General features: G+C 39.0%; 1 protein-coding gene across 3 annotated transcripts in view; it reads right to left on the bottom strand.

Annotated features, from left to right (window-relative positions):
• The window catches only part of KCNN2 (potassium calcium-activated channel subfamily N member 2), a 515,917-nt gene that overhangs the window by 4,630 nt on the left and 491,082 nt on the right, over nt 1-20,205 (bottom strand). For 2 of the 3 annotated variants that reach the window (XM_027552615.1, XM_027552616.1), the window contains exons 9-11: nt 14,465-14,575; nt 5,903-6,030; nt 2,359-2,367 (exon numbers count right to left, since the gene is read on the bottom strand). In XM_027552615.1, the coding sequence (XP_027408416.1) occupies nt 2,359-2,367; nt 5,903-6,030; nt 14,465-14,575 (248 nt within the window). The remainder of the gene's footprint in view (nt 1-2,358; nt 2,368-5,902; nt 6,031-14,464; nt 14,576-20,205) is intronic. The other variant, XM_027552617.1, reaches the window with a different exon arrangement.

The raw sequence follows: 20,205 nt of genomic DNA, 5'->3' as shown, positions 1-20,205 counted from the left end.
GCCCCAGTATCGTGACAAATAGACATAGGAAGAAATATGCAAAGCAACAGGAATTTTATCAGTGTTGGCGCATGAGCACCTTCCTATGTCTACGTGACTAGATACAGGTGTTAGCCCTGTTTAGTCTGAAATGGATTGGGTTAGGTATTTGAACCTGATGAAACACAGTGATAAGTGAGATTCTCATTAGCAACAAGAAAACTTTTATTCAACCAGCAGCAAGATAACTCAAAATACATAATTCTCTTATTCTTCATTGTATTTATTTCACTTGACTTTTACACTGCCACTGAATTTGAAGGGAAGCCAGACCATTTCCTTGGGAGAATTTCCCTTCATTTTTTTTATTGTAGATAAAAGTCACAGGACAATTCGAATGTCTGACAGATGGTATCTCTTCTACTTGTAAAGTTACTTTTAGAAACTTTTAAATAACATTGAGTATATCTGATTGACAGTCATAAAACCTTTTTTTTAAAATTCTGAATGAGTACTTACTATACTGTAACTGAGTGACAGTAATATTTCAACAAATATTTATTCAGTGCTCATTACCTAGCAAGAAATTAAGATTTTCCAACCAGAGAAAAGCAGTCTATTGCTCTTTAAGTCAACAATTCAAAGCCATGCTCCAAGAGAAGCAGGTCTCTGATGTACTTTGTGAAAACCCATGCTAACCTTATTACTCTGGTGACAAGTCATTTTACAAAGTATAGTGTTAATGCTGGAGCATGTATTCTTGATTATTTCCCAATTTAAATGAAAGGTAATTGGCTAGAAGGGATACAAAAATTCACAGGGCAAGATTTTACTGCCAGGGAGATTTCTGTAACACATGTTCACGATGCTCAGTGATTTTTGTTCTGAAATATGGATCTTCAATATGCCACCAAATCTGTCCAGAGTGAAAAGATAGCTCCTCCTGCCAGTGAGCATTTAAGTGACACCTGCTTCCGACACGGTCTTTACCAATCTCAAACAGGTTAAGGTCAGATCTTGTGATTGTGACTATGTGTTTCTTTATTAGAAGACTTGGAACTAATTTAACTGGCTCCTTTTTATGCTATTATAGTAATGGAATATGTTTTAGTCTAAAAGAAATCTACAAACACATATTTAAATCTAATATGTTGTTGAGAAATGTTTCTCTCTAAGTACTTAAAAGGGTTGCAGTTCTTGATGTGTGCCTTTTAAAAAGAGTAAAAAAAAAAAAAAAAAAAAACCCAAACACAAGCAAACCAACTTCAAACAGGTGTGGGTCATTCTAGAGAAATGTATGAGTATCAGACACAGACCCTGTGCTCCTTGGCCCTAACCTGACATTCAGTTTCTTTGTGTGTGAAAAGAAGAGTGTTAGATTGGGATTTTCTTTCTGAAGAGCTGGATTTATACCAATGGAGGTGTTCTAGATGACTAAGTGATACTCAAGCAAGACATTAAAGAACACTAAACCAGATGGAGAGAGAGTTATTCCCTTTAATTCTCTTCCAATTCTTGAATTATTATAAGAAAAATCTCCCAGGCTAGTCCTATCCTGTTTTTATCTCCTAACACCTGCTCTTCCCCCTCCTTTTTTTTTTTTTTAAAAGAGGGAGCAGAATCTCAGCTCAGAGCTCTCTGCAGGCAACAGCTTGTGGCTTGAGTTCAATACCAGTGGCTCAGTTGTCAACCAGTTTACCATTACCTCTCTCTCCTTGCTGGGAGTGACATATTTTTAAATCCATTTATGACAGGGATTTATATCAAGCTTTTTTTTTTTTTTTCAAATTTAGGGAAGTCATAGCAGAGTTGGCACATGAATGACTCGAAGTTTGGGACCACCAGATAGGAAGTCTCCAGCATTGGGTCAGGACAGCACAGTTCTGAGCTCTGCAAGCCTGCTAGCAGGGCCAGTGCTGGGCCCCTGGCTGAGGCGGGTGCTTCCCCTTCCACACAACATACTTCTCTTGGCTAACTCTATTGTGCCTCTGACAGTAGAATTTTGCCCATTTTATTTTCTGCTAATCTGGAAAGCTGATGTAGAGTAGCCTTGAACTTAAATCATCTTGCCGTGTTGCCGCTTAGACTGCCTGAAAAGTAGAATTGGTACGAAAAGCCTGCGTAAGCTGCAGCTGCCAGAATAAAAGGTAACATGCAGACGTGTATTTTACTTCTCCCCCCACCCCAAAAGAAGAATAAGAAACATATGTTGATTTCTTCCTTGTGAACTTCACTTATCACAGGAAAATATCATGATTTCGGAACACATTTCCACAGCAGCAATCAGACTACTAAAATTCACAATAGAGGATCCGCTTGGATGCATGCAGCCGGCAGGAAATTCTGCAAATGCTGAAAGGAGCGGCTCACACAACTTACTTCCGCGCTCTATGTTTCATTTTGTTGAAATAAAAAGACAAAACAAAAGAAAAGAAACTGTAAAATATTCTGGAACAAAACAACACAGAGTGGAGTTCAGTGTGCACAGGGGGCTCGATTCGCTAGCTGGAAGGTCCTGTCAAGATTCTGCAGGATTTGGGCATATTGATCAAAGAGAAACACTATTCCATTACGTCACCACCCTTCTGCACTGCTACTGTACTCCCCCACCTGAAAGCACATAGCTTCCTCCAGAACTAGAGTTCGGAAGGAAGAACTTGGATCAAGTTGTCTTGGCCTCTTTGAAAAGTGACATTCAAGTAAAATAGGAGATGTTTTTGCCTAGTGTGAATAGGATATAGTTAAATGGATACTACTCTAAACAATAGGATTACACTTTTTTTGGAGGGGATACATCTTTTCCAAGTCGGGGCTATTGGGAAGCCTGGTTTTCTGAAAGGTGGGTAATCTAACTCTCTCTGTTATAGAAATTATTGGCTTTTTGGCTTTGAGACAAGTGCATGTTAATTGATGAGTCTCTAGCTGAGACGTAAGAATGAGAAGCTGTAAAGTTGATACCAGAGAAAGTGGTAAAAGTTACAGAAACAGAATGCTTCATGGCACTAAGTGATGATCCCCAAAGACAGACAGGGTCCTAAAAAGAGGACACAGGCCTGCAGAGTTAGGCATCCATCAGAGACTAGAAAGTCCTGCGTCCGGGAGAGAGGCCATGAGGCTTGGGAAAGAGAAGGAGAGCTGAGACAGAGGAGGCTGGTAGAGGGGACAGAGCTACTGCAAAGCTCTCAGGACAAATCAGAGGAGAGCAGAGGCCAGGAGAGCTCTAGTGAATGAATGGGTACATTTTCCCTCAACTGGCAAGGTCATATTGCCCCCGCTGCTGATGGACAAGGCTGGGCAGTGAAGGCAGTAAAGGCCATGCCCGTAGGAATCGAGCCCTGTGTGCTTTCCTTTATGACTTCACTAAGTTCAAATGAAAGGTAATTATGCATAATTAGAATAATCTAGCCCCACCCAGCCCGTCTACTTTTCACAAAGTTGTAAGGACCCTCCCACATCAAAGGAAACCCCATAGTCCCAAGACTAATTTACAAAACAATTTATCTTTGAGTTGCTTGAAGCTCATCTGCTTTAGAAGTACACACAGCTACAGAAGAAACAATGAGAAATGTCTGAAAGAAGCAGAAGAATCACCTGTGGCTTCCTCTGCCCAAAGGCAGCGTGCTGAAAGACACATGACACCTACACCATGAAACCCTTCACATCAGGTCAATACGCCTTGTGGCAGTATACCAATCGCTTAGGAACAGCTTTTATACTTAGTTTCCCCAAATATTTTTTTGCCTTTTTATTATAGGAATTTTCAAACCTATAGCAAAGTTGAAAAAAATTTTACAATGGATATCCCTAAGTTGTCCCCCAACGTTTTGAGTGTGAATGTATTCTGAGCTTAAGAGGTCTATGACAAACTTTTATAAATATATGAATAACCACCATTTATATATGGCTACATAATTATGAGGAAAATTGTCAAAGCATTTATTTGTTTCAGTTCTATGAAAGTTTATCAATGCCATCAAAGGCAAGTGTCACATTTCATTATATACTGGAGACATGGTACACTAGCAGGAAGGGACACTAACACAATCCCAGAGGAAATGGGATGTGTGATTGCTGAACCCAGAGACTGACCCACTGGCTCAATTCCACGTCACCTCTCATCCTTTCATCCCAGGATACTACAACTTCTCACAACCACAAAGGTAAGTTTTCTTTTTAATAGATCCGAACAAAATAGGTTAGTATCGAAACATTCAAGTACAAAGAAAGAACTCTCCGCAGTATGCCATGTGTACCTCTTGTATGAACGCTGAGGTTACTGTGTTGTATGGTTTGGGGGGGCATGTAGGAACGATCACTCTACCAGGAAAGTTTACCAGGTGACTCTTGAGGGGGAGGTGAAAGCTTAGCATCGCTCAGGGGACCCACTCTCTTAAGTCTAAGCCTCAAGAAATCAAGATGTGTCGGTGAGCAGTCCAGGTGTGGTGCCTAGCTTTAAAGGTAGCTATGACTCGAGGAAGCAAGTTCCTGCTTGGGAGCTGGGTCTCATACAATGTTCCTCTCTTTCACTTTTCTTCTTCGCCCAGACTTGGAAAGAGTACTACCTTAACATTCTTTTCTTTGTAATGTGGAAAATGCATAGTTGTGTGTGTCCAGTCAAGTTACAGAGCTGAAGCAGAAATAAGGTCACTCTGGGGCTGGTGGCAGTGAGGGAAAGGACCCGTGTGGATTGCTAAGACGGCAGTGAAGACCAGCTACTCCGCCGCGTGTGCAGAACCTCCTATTTTAGAGCTTGGGTTCTTGGATTTTATTTTCATTAGGGAAGGGAGCAATTTCTGTAGAAATTCATGTATGTCTATAGACATAGACACATTCCACATTTTCAGTGTTACCTCCTTAAAAAGGGCAGTGGATGGGCCGGTGGAAAGGTAGAGATGAATGCTTGGTGATTTCCCACAGAATGTAAGTGTAATATACATATGAATTAGCTAAATAAGTAAAATGAAAACTTCAACCTCAAAACTTCCTGTCTCTGTGCTAATTAGCTCTGAGAAAATACATCTCACTCTCTAATCTGGATACCTAGTATTTACCTACCTTTCCATGATTACCCTGGTAGGCTGCCTGAGAAAAGCCAGTTTTCTGACCCACCAATGTGATGCATCTGCCCTTCTCCATATGGAAATGGCATTAAGATCAAGGCTGCATGACATCACAGCTGACACCCACATAATGTACTTACGGTAACGATGCTGCCAGCCTGGGGGAGAAAGACCTGGTGCTTTCAAATTATCATGGAAACTTACTAGATAGAGATGTGTACTTTAAAGCCTATGATGGTATAACAATAAAATGGTATGAATGACTTAGACAAATTGAGTAACCGTGGCTTGGATAAAGTCTGAATAATGACAGAAGAGCGCAAGGCCTATAGGAACTCTAAAATCAATAATGAACACATAGCATATAGAAAATCCCCCAAATCCTAATTAAAAACTAATTTAAAAATTCAAGTATTAAATCAATTGCATGTACTACCTTCATATAAAGATGTTGGCAGTATGTTAAAAAAATCCAAGTAGATCATAAAATGTTAAATTTCTTTCAAGGTTTTGTACTAGATACAAACTAAACATCTTAGAGCAAACTGTATGAATAAATAAATGTAAAAATAAGATTTTAACTGAAATTATTCCTTCTATTTAAAAAGAGAAACTGAATAGACACTTTAATTAATATATTATGTGGCTATTCGCCCAATAATAAATGATTTTTCATCATAAAATGAACTGACAAATGAAATTCTAAGAAAATTTATGGAATTATTAAAATGCCAAAAAATGTCTTCTGGGAACAAACATGATAATGTTCTCTTTTTCACTCTTGCATGAAAGAAGAATAAGTAGGTGCAAGAATTAAAAACCAGAGATACCAATGCAGAATGAAAGTGAAGAATGGTACTTACTGATGAATAGCTTGCAAGAATTTCCGTTGATGTTTTCTGACTTTTGCATGATCTATCTTTTTTACTAGCTTTGTATTTTTGTAAATTAGCCATGTTTCCCTGAGTACATTGGCAGCTGCATTTTTCACCTGTTAGAAAAACAAACAAACACAGCTGGTGATAAGTTCCAGAGCAGAATCCTTTGCAACTTGGTTGGGGGTCTACTCTTCAGCCTGATGATCATGGTAAGCTCTAGCTCTGCTTAGTAACTCAAATTATTTTCTTGAATCTGTGCATTTTGAAAAGTACCTACACCTGTTGGGAACACTTACCTTGAAATATGAGGGGCTACTGATCTCTTTTTTGGGCTAACCTCTTCCTTGAGGAACCTTTCATTCACCACTTAAAGAAAAAAAAAAGAAGAATCTACTGTTTTCTTCACCTTGTACTGCAATTGTTCTCTCCATGTTCTTCATTTCCCTGGAGAAAGGCAAGATGCCAGAAGGCCAAGGTTAACCTTGTCCTTTGCAGCTTGTTCAGCATTTCTGGCTGTGCTGTACAGGAAGGGCATGTTCCCACTGCTGAATGTACAAGGAGACCCAGTCATCCAGCCTCCCAGCGTGACTCAGCAAATGGCATGCTTGTTAGCACACTTTAATCAACTGACAGAGAGTCTATGTTGTCAAGATTTTGTTGGTAATTTAAATACACTGTGTTTCACATGGTCAGGACAAACGTAAAGGATGTTAGTGACACTGCCAAAACCTATTGCAGCTGATGGAAAGTGTGAATACTTCCTAGTGAGGCTTCAATCACTTGCTTTCTTGATTCGTCTTTAAAAATCCCTACAAGTCCTCCTTCTTGTTCATAAGACAAGAACTGATGACCCGGAACTTTCCATTGTGCTTGTTATAAGCTACTTATTCTGAGGTCGATCCATTTAATTCTTTTGAATGGTAGATAAAGTTAAGTTCTCACAAGGAGAACTGCAGGCTAAAGGGGGACTGGGTGGAGGAAGACAACTTTTTAAAGATGAAATAATATCATTTGCAGCACCATGGGTGGGCCTAGAGATTGTCATTCTGAGTGAAATAAATCAGACAGAGAAGCAGAAGCATTGTATGGCATCCCTTATACCTGAACTAAAAACACATGATACAAATGAACTTATTTATAGAACAGACTCAAAGACAGAGAACACACTTATGGTTGCCAGGAGGAAAGATCAGGGGAATGAATAGTTAGGGAGCTTGGGATGGACATGTACACACTAGACATTTAAAGTGGATAACCAACAAGGGCCAACTGTATAGCACGGGGAACTCTGCTCAGTGTCATGTGACAGCCTGAAATGGAGGGGAGTTTGTGGGAGAATGGATACATGTATAGGGATACACATACAATGTATATGTATAGTTGAATCCCTTTGCAGTCCACCTGAAATTATCATAACATTGTTAACTGGCTATACTGCAATATGAAACAAAAAGTTTTTTTTTTTTTTTTTTTTTTAAAGGCAGTGTCCTGGGGAAAGACAGAACAATGAACTGGGCTTCAGAAACAGATTTTAAGTCCCTGACTTTGGACCAACCAAGTCAGGTCAAGGAGGTTAGCTAACCTTGTAGAACCTGAGTTTTTTCTAACATGAGAAGGTTAAAGAGAATTATAGTCAGTCCTTTTCAGCACTTAGAATTACAATAAGAGAGAGTATTATAATTTACCAAAACTATGGCCCAAGTAGGCATGTGTATTTTTCCACTTTAGCAGAAAAAGCATTGGCCTTGGTGGCTGATGGTGAATCCTTTTTCTTAGTGCTGAAACGCTTTCTTTTTGAATGAAACTGTACTGCTAGAACCCACTTTAAGAAAACGGCTGGTATCTTAAGACTGCTTTTAGTTGTGACTGCCTTTGGATATTCATTAGACTCTGCATAGGGAACATTCTCCAACCAACAGAAAAATGACGGAAACATGGGATGCCGAACACCTGCAGTGCATGTAAGTGACATCACCACCACCCACAGTGAAGTGAAAAGGTGCTCCAGTTAACGCTTGGATCTTCACTCTTATGCAAACACATTTCTCTTCCTCAAAGAGGTAGGATTCTGTTCAGAAGGCTCTTCCATCTGACACTGACATCCTTTGTAAAGGTAAGAAATTGAATATAGTGTAAGTTGCTCAGGTTGGAGGACCCGGCTTTTGTTTAATTTTTATTTGGAGTATAGTTGATTAACAATAATGTGTTAGTTACAGGTGTACAGCAAAGCGATTCAGTTATACCCATACAAGTGTCCATTATTTTTCAAATTATTTTCCCATTTGTTTTGTTACAGAATATTGAACGGAATTTCCCGAGCTATAGAGTAGGCCCTGGTTGGTTATTTATTGGAAACACAGCTGTGTGTACATGACAATCCTAAATCCCCAGTCTATCCCTCCTCATCCACCCTTTCTCCCTGATCACCATAAGTTCATTCTGTGTGTTCCTGTTCTGTAAATAAGTTCATTTGTATCATGTTTTTAGATTCTGCATATAAGCAATATCATATGATATTTGTCTGATTTACTTTGCTTAGTATGATAATCTCCAGGTCCATCCATGGTGCTGCAAATGGCACTATTTCATTCCTTTTATGGCTGAGTAGTCTTATTCCTTGGAAGGAAAGTTATGACCAACCTAGACAGCATATTAAAAAGCAGAGACATTACTTTGCCAACAAAGGACCGTCTAGTCAAGGCTATGCTTTTTCCAGTGGTCATGTATGGATGTGAGAGTTGGACTGTGAAGAAAGCTGAGCACTGAAGAATTGATGCTTTTGAAATGTGGTGTTGGAGAAGACTATTGAGAGTCCCTTGGACTGCAAGGAGATCCAACCAGTCCATTCTAAGGGAGATCAGTCCCGGGTGTTCTTTGGAAGGAATGATGCTAAAGCTGAAACTCCAGTACTTTGGCCACCTCATGCAAAGAGTTGACTCACTGGATAAACTTGGATGCTGGGAGGGATTGGGGACTGGAGGAGAAGGAGAAGGGCTGGATGGCATCACGTACTCGATGGACGTGAGTTTGAATGAACTCCAGGAGTTGGTGATGGACAGGGAGGCCTGGCGTGCTTCAGTTCATGGGGTCGCAAAGAGTCGGACATGACTGAGTGACTGAACTGAACTGAATATCCCATTGTATATATGTACCACATTGAGGTTGGTTCCACATCTTGGCTATTGTAAACAATGAACGCTGGGTGCACGTATCCTTTCGAATCATGGTTTTCTCTGGATATAAAACCAGGAGTAGAATTGCTTGATCGTATGTAGCTCTGTTTTTAGTTTTGAAAGGAACTTCCATACTGCTCTCCATAATGGTTGTACCAATTTACATTCCCATCAACAGGGTAGGAGGGTTTCCTTTTCTGCACACTCTGTCTAGTGTTTATTGTTTGGAGACTCTTTGATGATGGCCATTCTGACTGGTATGAGATGATACCTCATTGTAGTTTTGATTTGCATTTCTCTAATACTTAGTGATGTCGAGCATCTTTTCATGTATATCTTGGCCATCTGTATGTCTTCCATGGAGAAATATCTATTTAGGTCTTTTGCTCATTTTTTTGGTTTGATTGTTTTTGATATAGAGACACATGAGCTGTTTGTAAATTTTAAGAATATTATCATTTCATTCTTTCACATGGAGCTGTCCAGCTTCCTGGCACCACTTACTGAAGAGACTGTCTTTTCTCCATTGTATAGTCTTGCTTCCTTTGTCATAGATTAAGACCTTTGTCAGCACACCAGAGGGGTGTGGGTTTATTTCTGGGCCTTCCATCCTGTTCCATTGATCTATACTTCTGTTTTGATGACTTCAGCTTTGAAGGAGGACCTTGTTTTTAAAGAGTGGAGAGGGAAGTGACTGACCAGCACTGCCTGGGGTTGGGACAGGCCCTTCTCCACTTAGCAAGGAGAAGGGCTGTTTACTGGAGGTCTCAGCTCTCTGAGCAGCTGTACTGCCTGGAAGACTGGTAAGGGATCTGATACATCCTCCCTTCCTGGTTTTATCAGCTCAAGATGAACACAGACTGGCGAGGCAGCGAGAAAACTGGGTAAGCAGTACCGAGAAAAAACATGTTGAACACAGGAGTGTTTGGAACAGAACATAGCAACCAATTTTGGTTTGGATTCTCATCTACAAAGAGCAAATGTCAAATTGGTTAAGTCCATAAAATTTTCAAAAATGATCCAATGCTCGTCCTTAATGTATTTTAAAAGGTTTTTTGAGATGGTAGAGGAATGACTGGAGGGGAGTAGGGACGAGTTATAGGTGAGAGTTCTGACAGAACACTTGCTCCTTGGAAGGAAAGCTATGACCAACCTAGATAGCATATTAAAAATCAGAGACACCACTTTGCTGACAAAGGTCTGTATAGTCAAAGCTATGGTTTTCCCAGTAGTCATGTACAGATGTGAGAGCTGGACCATGAAGAAGGCTGAATGCCAAACAACTGATGCTTTCAAACTTGTGGTGTTGTAGAAGACTCTTGAGAGTCGCTTGGACAGCAAGGAGATCAAACCAGTCAATTCTAAAGGAAATCAACCCTGAATACTCATTGGAAGGACTGATGCTGAAGCTCCAATACTTTGGCCACCTGATATGAAGAGCAAACTTACTGGAAAAGACGCTGATTCTAGGAAAGATTGATGGCAGGAGAAGAGGGTGACAGAGGATGAGATGGTTGGATGGCATCATGGACTCAGTGGACAGAGACAGTGAAGGACAGGGAAGCCTGGCATGCTGCAGTCCATGGGGTTGCAAAGAGTCAGGCACAACTCAGTGGCTGAACAACAACAACAAAGAAATTTATACTACTAAAAGTATTGGGGTGCCCAAAAAGTTAGTTCAGGTTTTTCTGTAAGATGTTATGGAAAAACCCAAAGGAACTTTTTGGCCAACCCAATAGTAACAGTCTCCAGATGACTCCAACCCACTTCACAGGTATAAAGGACATGACATATTACTTTTTAATTACTGATGAATCAGCAACATATTAAAGTCATAGTTACTAAGGTAAAATATATTTTTAAGTGAAACAATACTTTATAAACCACAAAACCTCTTGTAGCTGATTGGCTTTTAACTGAATATCTGCTTTGTTCAATCCTACAAGATACATAGAGCATTATATAACAGACTACTTTGCTTATAGATTTCCTTTGATTTTTACTACTTTCTTTTTCAACTTGTATATAAGTTATATATATAAATATATTTCTGTCTTTTTCTCTTTTTCTTCCTCTTGCTTCTTCCTTTAGGGGCTTTTATGAGTGTCTTCCAAAATTCAAGGGGAAGGAACATAATCTGCTTTAAGAAGCAGAAGGGCTTCTTAACTCTCCTTCTGATATTTACGGTAAACTGTTGCTCCATATACTATGGGTGATACCTCCAGGATGCCCACAGAGAAACAAAGGTCACTAAATCTGTGCAGCTTAGCAGGACGTGTGCTTTGTGCCCCTGCAGCAGCAGAGATGGATGTGCTTAGGGCCCCAACCTTTCTCACCAGCCTGGTCCTTCTTTAGACCAGGTACCTGGGCCAGGGTGAATGGAGCAGGGCAAGGGCTCCATGCATTTGTATTTTGACCCACTAGGATATGTAGCCAAGCATGACATAAAAGCTATACAAAGTAAATCCTCTCGAATTTCTGTTCACTTGTTGAGAGACCTGCTGCAAGAGACAAAATTATATAACTGCATAATAGTGTTCTTATTATGGATCTGATTGAGAATTCTTAACAGGATTGGAAACACCCACTGTGGACATTAATATGTATAATTATCCTTCATGGTACATCTAGCGACTTGAAAAATTATGTCTGGGCTCTCAGAATTGCTTGTTTTCAAGTTTCTTTCCAAAACGTAAGTAACCAGAGGGCCAAACGCCAAGATTTCCTCTTGGTTCAGACCTGAATGTACAGTAATAGTGATATATTTCCCAAAGCTTTAGCACAGTAAACAGACTGTCTCTGTAAGGTGATTTGCTAGATATCTGTTAAATAGCTGGTCCTGTCTCACTAAGCCTAGTGATAAGTTATCGCTATTATGCTTTCTTTTTGAAATTCTTAGAATATTCTGGTTACATGGGCCACCGGCCATTTTTGAATTGCAGTGTGTCGTGTAAACGGTTGTAACTACACAGGACAGTCCTCTGAATGTTAGTACCCAGTGAACTGTGTGTTCTACTTTCAAACATTGCATTTTGTGTGATGAATGTCATCCCACAGAGATAAGATTTCTATATAAAATTGTTCCTCAAACTTTGTGCATGGGGAATAATTTTTCATGGAAATTGTTAAGATACACAATGGAAGACTTGGAAGGTTACATTTTTTCCTGCAAGAGTAATCTATCTTTTAACATTCATATTGCTTTTTCTTTAGGGTCATATTAAGATTTCAAAATGTTGTGACCATTATTACTCCTGTTGACCATCAGGAGTGCTTCAGGGAATGGTTGTAGTTTTCTCTAGCAATAAGGAGCACCCTTGAATTTGTCTTTTGAATCTGTCATGTTAGTAACTATGTATGGCTTTTAGGCCCTTCTTTATTAAAAATTATAAATGGGCACTTAAAAATTCCATAAATAACTAAATGGAAAGGAATCAATTCCATTCATTGATAACTATGACAAATGACATTCATTGATAACTGTATAAAATAATGCAGAGAGAACCACAAAAAAGGCTATTGTTTTCATATATTGTATTGAGTATAGTAATGGAATGGATCTCATAAACTGGAAATTTATGTTTGATTCTAATGCCATCTTAACATTTGCTCTTGTGCGTAGTGACATTTTGCCTATAAAAATAGATCTGTCAGCAAGCCTGCTTGAGTGTCTTTTTCAGACCTATTAAAGACTCTGGTCACAAGAAATATTGCAAAGTAGCTTCAATTTTAAGAAATAGTGAGATAATAGAATTAAAGCATCATAATCATGATGTGTGTGTGTGCTTAGCTACTCATTTGTGTCTGACTCCTTGAGACCCATGGACTGTAGCCCGCCAGGCTCATCTGCCTTTGGGGATTCTCCAGGCAAGAACACTGGAGTGGGTTACCATGCCCTTTTCCAGAGCACTTCCCAACCCAGGGATCAAACTCAGGTCTCCTGCATTCTGGGCAGATTCTTTACTGTCTGAGCCATCAGGGAAGCCCAATAACCATGATACAGAATGTGAATTTTGAAAGTAGAACAGTACTTCTTACTGAAAAAGCTTTCTACAAACAATATGACTCTGAATTCAACATTGTTGTAGTTTGGTCTCTAAGTTGTGTCTGACTCTTTTGTGACCCCACGGACTAGAGTCTACCAGGCTCCTATGTCCATGGGATTTCCCAGGCGAGAATACTGGAATGGGTTGCCATTTCTTTCTCCATAATTCAACACTATCGATAGGGAATTTATCAAATATATATAAGAACTTACAACAGAAAAGCAGTAACGTCAGAAAACTTGATCAGTTTGGGGAAATCAGTCCTAGTCATTAAAACTAAAGGAAGGCCACTTAGCTCTCAGATCTAGATCCTTAAAGGAGACCCAAGTGCAACATTAGTGAGAATACAAGTCTTTTTTTTTTTTTTTTGCCAAGCAGGAAGAGACACAACTTTCATCTGATTTGCTGAAGGAAGAGCATTATGAAAGTTTAAAATTCTCTGATCCCTGGAATACAGCTGCTGCTGCTGCTGCTAAGTGATTCAATCGTGTCCGACTCTGTGCGACCCCATAGACGGCAGCTCACCAGGCTCCCTCTTCCCTGGGATTCTCCAGGCAAGAACACTGGAGTGGGTTGCCATTTCCTTCTCCAATGCAGGAAAGTGAAAAGTGAAAGTGAAGTCGCTCAGTCCTTCAGAACCCCAACAATATTAGACTTATGTGGTCCCTTTTTATACTTCAGTAAATACCAAGGTTTCCCAATTATTTCCTGACTGACCTAAAGTTAGGAAAAGTTTAGACTCCATGTGAAAAAATAGAACTGACTTCAAGAATGCTTTCACTTTAAACCATGTCATTTCAGCTTCCGATGTCAAAGTAAAACTATTATTGCCCAACAGTGATAGCAAACAAGAGCTCCGGACAAGACTCAGAGTAGAAGGATCAGCGCTTACTTCCTCTCACAAAAACACCAAAATCACAACTAACTGCTGAACAACCATCAGCAAAAAAGGACTAGAATCTACCAAAAAAGACATGCTCCTTCCAAAGGAAGAAGCCACAACGGAATGGCAGGAGGGGCTCGTTGGTGATTCAGTCCAGTCCCATACCCCACAGGTAGGCAACCCTCACATTGAAGAATAATTATATCACAGGATTCTCTCCCTCTGTTCTCCCACAGGAGTGAAGGTCTGAACCCACGTAGGGTTCCCCAGACTAGGGGATTGGCATCAGGAGGAGACCCCAGAGCATGTATAACTAAATCACTTTGCTATATACCTGAAACTATAATGACATTGCAAATCAACTATATCCCAATATAAAATGATTTAAAACAAAGAAAGAAAAAACATGACTCTTCCCTTTGGAGATACAGGGGTGGTAACTTACTCTTTTTGTCAGCTGAGTGTCCATCATGAAGTTGTGCACGTGCTTTTCTGCTTTGGTAAGTTCTAGCTTCCTTGCTACCACAGCTACCACCAGGGCTGTGCAACCAGCACCCTGAAAAGCAGGAGAGAAGAGAAAACCCCTAGAGTTACTATTTTTTGGTCTCAGCCTCATTAAATAATGTTTTGTACTATGTACATGACTACCTAGAGATAAAAAGTAAATTGTAGTAATCGCTGTCTTCCATCAATATGACAGAAACTACACGGCCAATAAACATAAGTAACATGCCTTTAGACTGATGTTAAAAAATGTAAAATAGGTGAACTAAGAACTAAAGCATGATGTTTGTATTGAACATATTTTAATTATATGAAATGAATGGTAAAACAGCAACTTGCTGAATTTTCAGACTTAAAAACAGAGCAAATCAGTTATACTTAAAGACAGAGCAAAACAGAAATATAAGTCAGTGTCTTAGCATACATTCACAGAAAGGAAATAAGAATTATTCTCTAAAAAGTAAAACTCTATAATCTGTCAAGAAAAAACCAGCAGGTCTTCAGGATGGTCAACCGTGAAAGGTCAGGAATGGAAAGAGATGCATTGTATGCACAGCTTCCAACTGGTCCACGCACAGAACAGAAAGGATCACAGAAAGATCTGAACCTGGACAACACACATACAGGAAATGCTAAAGGTCAGGGATAACCACCTTACTGCTCCAGATGTTCACCAGTATGAAGAGAGGCACGTGCTACCTTGATTTTGAAAAACTCAACACTGGTCCCTTCTCTAAGTTATAGGCTATCGTACTGACCTCTTAGGAGAAGTGTGATACTGCCATGCCGCAGAGATGAAAGCCCTGCGGCTCTGGAGTCAAGATGCATGCATTCCAAGTTGTGAGGCATGAGGTCTTCCTGATTCAAAGACCAGTGATTACATTTGGGGTCAGGAGGCAAAGCTGGGGCACCTATGGGAGGGCCCAGGCTAGGAGGTCCTGCTCCAGACAGAGCCTCAACCTGGGGAGAACCAGAGAGAGCTGAGACTACCTAGCTGTCTAGGTAGAGACAACAATGAACCACAGAAGAGGGGCACAAACACGTTATGGTACTTGGGGATTTTGCAACAGACTGGAATCCTTTTAAACTACTTTTAAATAGCATCCCCTTTATGTTAGCTAAGATGATAGGATGCTCACTGAATAGCCCTCCAAGAGAATCTCAGATCCCCACAAGGAAACCTGGTTTTCCTCATTCCCAATAGGTCTAAAAATCACTAGTTTTAATAGCAACTCTGCAGCCTCTTAAAACTGTGGTCTACATCTTAAATATTTAAGTATAAGGGATTGGTTATTACTTACAGCATTTTCATATTATAAAAATAATAAAATTTTATTCCTATAATATCTAAAGACTATAAAATTTAGACAAGTAAGTTAAAAACTTGTATATGTAACTTGCTTCTAATTTTATTTTTTTAAAAGGAATTCATATTTGGAAAGCAAAGAAGCCCAACCATGAACAGAGTTTCTCTCTCAATGGCTGGAATACCAGTAAGTTAATTTATTCTTTGTGCTTTCCTTAACAGTCCACATTATTTATATTGAATACATATTACTTATACAAACAAATGCTCACATTTAAAGTGACAAAGTTTGTAGTTTAAGAAAACATTTAACCTAACCTTTACCTATCTTTATTAACCTTAAAAAATTCAACCTAGGAAAATGATCTTTCTTCATAATTCATACTTATGTTTTATTATGTAATTATAGAATCACTTTATTTGAATTAAAAAGTGTAATTTAGCCATTCAACTATTAACCAAAGAAGGAATTGTTTATCTTACTGAATGAGTTGTTACAAAGAGGGACAAGATTGAGGAGAGGAAAAGAAAATACACTGTTTTCTATTGCCACAATCTGATAATTACAAATATACAGAGATGGTCTTACTAATAGGGTAATGCTATTTAAATACAGTATTTCCAGAGGGTTTAAATATCTCCATCCACCAAGCTCTGTGGAGAAATCAATATCCTCAGAAATGAAGTGATACTGATCACATCATCAGAGAAAGAGGCCAGAGGTTTTTAGACCTACCTGGTTTAACCTTCTGATTTTAGAGATGAGGCAATTAAGGCAGAGTAAGTAATTATTCAATTATGGACTCTGACTACCATTGGTATATTTTCCACCCTTTACCCCTTTATCCATATGTAAGATTACATATTCATACCTTTATCCATATGTAAGATCACATATATTCCTATTTGTGATCATTTCCATTGCACAATATAGAGCACTGTATTTCTAAGCAAAACTTCAGCTTATTATCAACTCTTAAAGTATGAATGTTTAAAAATTGAGCACTACGGTTAGTTATCAACATAAGGCAAAACATTATTCTTATTGTTTGAGTGGTACAACTTTTAAGTCAAATTATCTTGTGACTAGAATCTTTTAAAGGGCTCTGTCTGATTCCAACATAGAGTCACTGCTTTGAGTGAAGGAGGATACGGAGAGAAAATGGCAAGCTACATCAACTGCTCTCTATTTTAAACACAAGATAAAGATTTTTACTTAAGTCATTTCACTTACTTATGAAGACTTTCAGGAAATGATAAACAAGGACCATAAAGGCAGAGGGTAGAAAGCACAGGGTCAGCAATGTCTGAGTTGTGTTGTTAGCTATGCTGATATTTTGGGCCATGAGTGAAACTGAAGTTGCTCAGTCATGTCCGACTCTTCTTGACACCGTGGACTGTAGCCCACCACACTCCTCTGTCCATGGAATTTTCCAGGCAAGAATACTGGAGAGGGTTGCCATTTCCTTCTCCAGGGAATCTTCCCCACCCAGGGATCAAATCCAGGTCTCCCACATTGCAGGCAGAAGCCTTAAAGGGCCCTAAGCTTTAACTCTCTCAGTATTGACCCTCTCCTCAGCTCACAGGGGCCATGTGTAGACAATGAAATAAAGTGATTTTAGGGCTGTGTACTAATGAAGGAAAAAAATGGCCTTTTGAAGTATCTAAACCTATTTTATTGCCACAAAATCTAAGTAAGTTATAGTAAAAGAGGTTAGCCTGAATCAATGGAAGGAAGAAGTAACCACTCAGGCTAGTCATTGGTACCCACCGATGGCATGAGAACATTCTCTTGACAAGTACAGGGTCACCTGTTGCATGTCTGCTCCCCGGCACTCATCAATCATGAGCAATGAGAAAGTCAAGAACAGCAGTGGCTTTTTAATAAACAGCGAATATAAAAAAAGGAGGGGCTTCGACCACTAGAGAGATAGCTATAAATGGCAGTTGGCACTATATGCTGAATATTGTTCTCCGGTGGCAGGAGGCCATTGGTCCGATTCTTCTGGAAAGAAATCAAAATCCCAACAGGAGTGGAAAATCACTGGTATCAAGAACATTTGGAAGTTGATTTTTATTTGTGTTTATTCTTGTGCTCTGCTTTTTCCTGCTGCTGGCCCATTTCTTGCTGAGCGTTCTCTAGCTCACCAAAAATTTTGTGTATTACAATTAGTATGTCTGTTGCAAAGTGCAGAAGCAAGGGAATCTGACAGTTAAGTAATTAGTGAAACTATTCTTTATATCCCTCACTCCATGATCACACTTGCACCCTTTTAATTATACCCCAAAAGCCACTTAGAAACCTTTTTTTCCAAAGTCCTTAGCTCCTTATATGTAAGTCTTATACCTTCCAAGTTCTTAATAAATCACAAGATGTTTTGATATGTATAGAATCAGATTTCAAAAAAGTAACTTTTATAGTTATGCAAACTGAAGCTGGCTCATCCCCGAAAGTTTTCTAGGTTCAAAGTAAGTTCCTGCTAACACATTAATGATTATAGTAATTTAAGAAATGATGTGATATTACTGTCCACTCAGTATCTACTTCCTGAGCCATTCTGTTTCATAAAGTGAATAAGAATGAATGTAAATATGCTTTTACAACATTCTCTCCAAATCTTGCCATGATCACAATGGATATAGAAACAGTTGGGGCTAACATATGTTACTCTCTGAAATTAAAATCCCTGCATGCCTTTAACGAGATGAGTCATAGTTCTTTCACCAAAGTCAGAAAATGTATCCTGGTTACTTTTCTTTCATTTCATTTGTGCTATTAAAAAAAACTAAGCAAGTAACTAACCTGCCACTTCAAGATACTCAGAAAACTAATGTGTGTGTGTGTGTGTGTGTGTGTATAAGTATTAATGCTCATTATGCTAAAGTGAGCAGACAAAAGACAATCAGAAAACATAAGCTATAGTTGAATCCCAACACCTGGAGAGTCTTAGATGCTGACAAATTGAAATGAAGTCTCCGCACAGGAAAGGAAATGACAAAAAAAGATAACCCAAAGAATAGGAGAAGATACTTGTAAATGACACAACCAAAAAGGGCTTAAACTCCTAAATATACAAAGAGCTCATACAACTCAATAACAAAAAAGCCAATTGGAAAATGGGCAGAAGACCTAAATAGCCATTTCTCTAAAGAAGACATAGATAGCTAATTGGCACATGAAAAGATGCTCAGCGTCACTAATTATTAGAGAAATACAACTCAAAATTACAAGCTATCACCTCACACCAGTCAACATGGTCATCATCAAAAAGTCTACAAACAATAAATGCTGGAGAGAGTGTGGAGAAAAGAGAACCCTCCTGTGCTGATGGTGGGAATGTAATTTGGTACAGCCATTATGGAAAACAGTATGGAGGTTTCTCAGAAAATTAAAAATAGAGCTACCACATGATCCAGCAATTCCACTCCTGAGTATGTATCCAGGTAAAACCATAATTTGAAAAGACATATGCAGCCCTATTTTCATAGCAGTACTATTCACAACAGCTAGGCCATGAAGGCAACCTAAATGTCCATCAACAGATGAATGGATAAAGAAAATGTGGTATATACATACAATGGAAAACTACTCAGCTATAAAAAGAATGAAGGAATGCATTTGCAGCAACATGGACGGACCTAGAGGTTATTATAATAAGGGAACTTAGAAAGAGAAAGACAAATACCATATGATATTATTTACATGTGGAATCTAAAACATGGCACAAATGAAACCCTCTAGAAAACAGAGAGAGACTCACAGACAAAGAGAACAGACTTGTGGTTGCCAAGGGAGGGGTGGGAAGGGAGAAGGATGGACTGGGAATTTGGGGTTAGTATATGCAAACTATTATATATACCATGGATAAACAACAAGGTCCTACGGTATAGCACAGGGCGCTGTATGCAATCTCCTGGGATAAACCATAATGGAAAAGAGTGTAAGAAAGAATATACACATGTATAAATGTAGCTGAGTCATTTTGCTGTACAACAGAAATTAATACAATGTTGTAGATCATTCATGTTATAGATACAGCAATAAGTAAAATGTAGTGCCTTTCTCTGCTGTATTCTTCTCTAATATAGCACATACATGGGAAGCCACGCCAATCCCTAGAATGTAAGAAGTTCAAGTAGCTCATTTTCCCCAAGATCATTTATCACATAGTTCAAAAAATTCAGAGATATGACATATTTTTACATGAGATCACTAGTGATGCTCATCCTACAAATATACTTCTAAAAATCATGTTGAAGCACCACTTTGGGATCAAGCTTTAATAACTTAATATATAAGCCTATGGAAATGGAAATTCCTTTAACAGCACACTGGGAAAAGGTTTTGATTCTTTCATTATTGAAAAAGGCATCTG

The sequence above is a fragment of the Bos indicus x Bos taurus genome, chromosome 10, assembly GCF_003369695.1.
Source record: "Bos indicus x Bos taurus breed Angus x Brahman F1 hybrid chromosome 10, Bos_hybrid_MaternalHap_v2.0, whole genome shotgun sequence".
NCBI classification, from domain to species: domain Eukaryota; kingdom Metazoa; phylum Chordata; class Mammalia; order Artiodactyla; family Bovidae; genus Bos; species Bos indicus x Bos taurus.
This window is presented reverse-complemented; position numbering and strand designations above follow the sequence as displayed.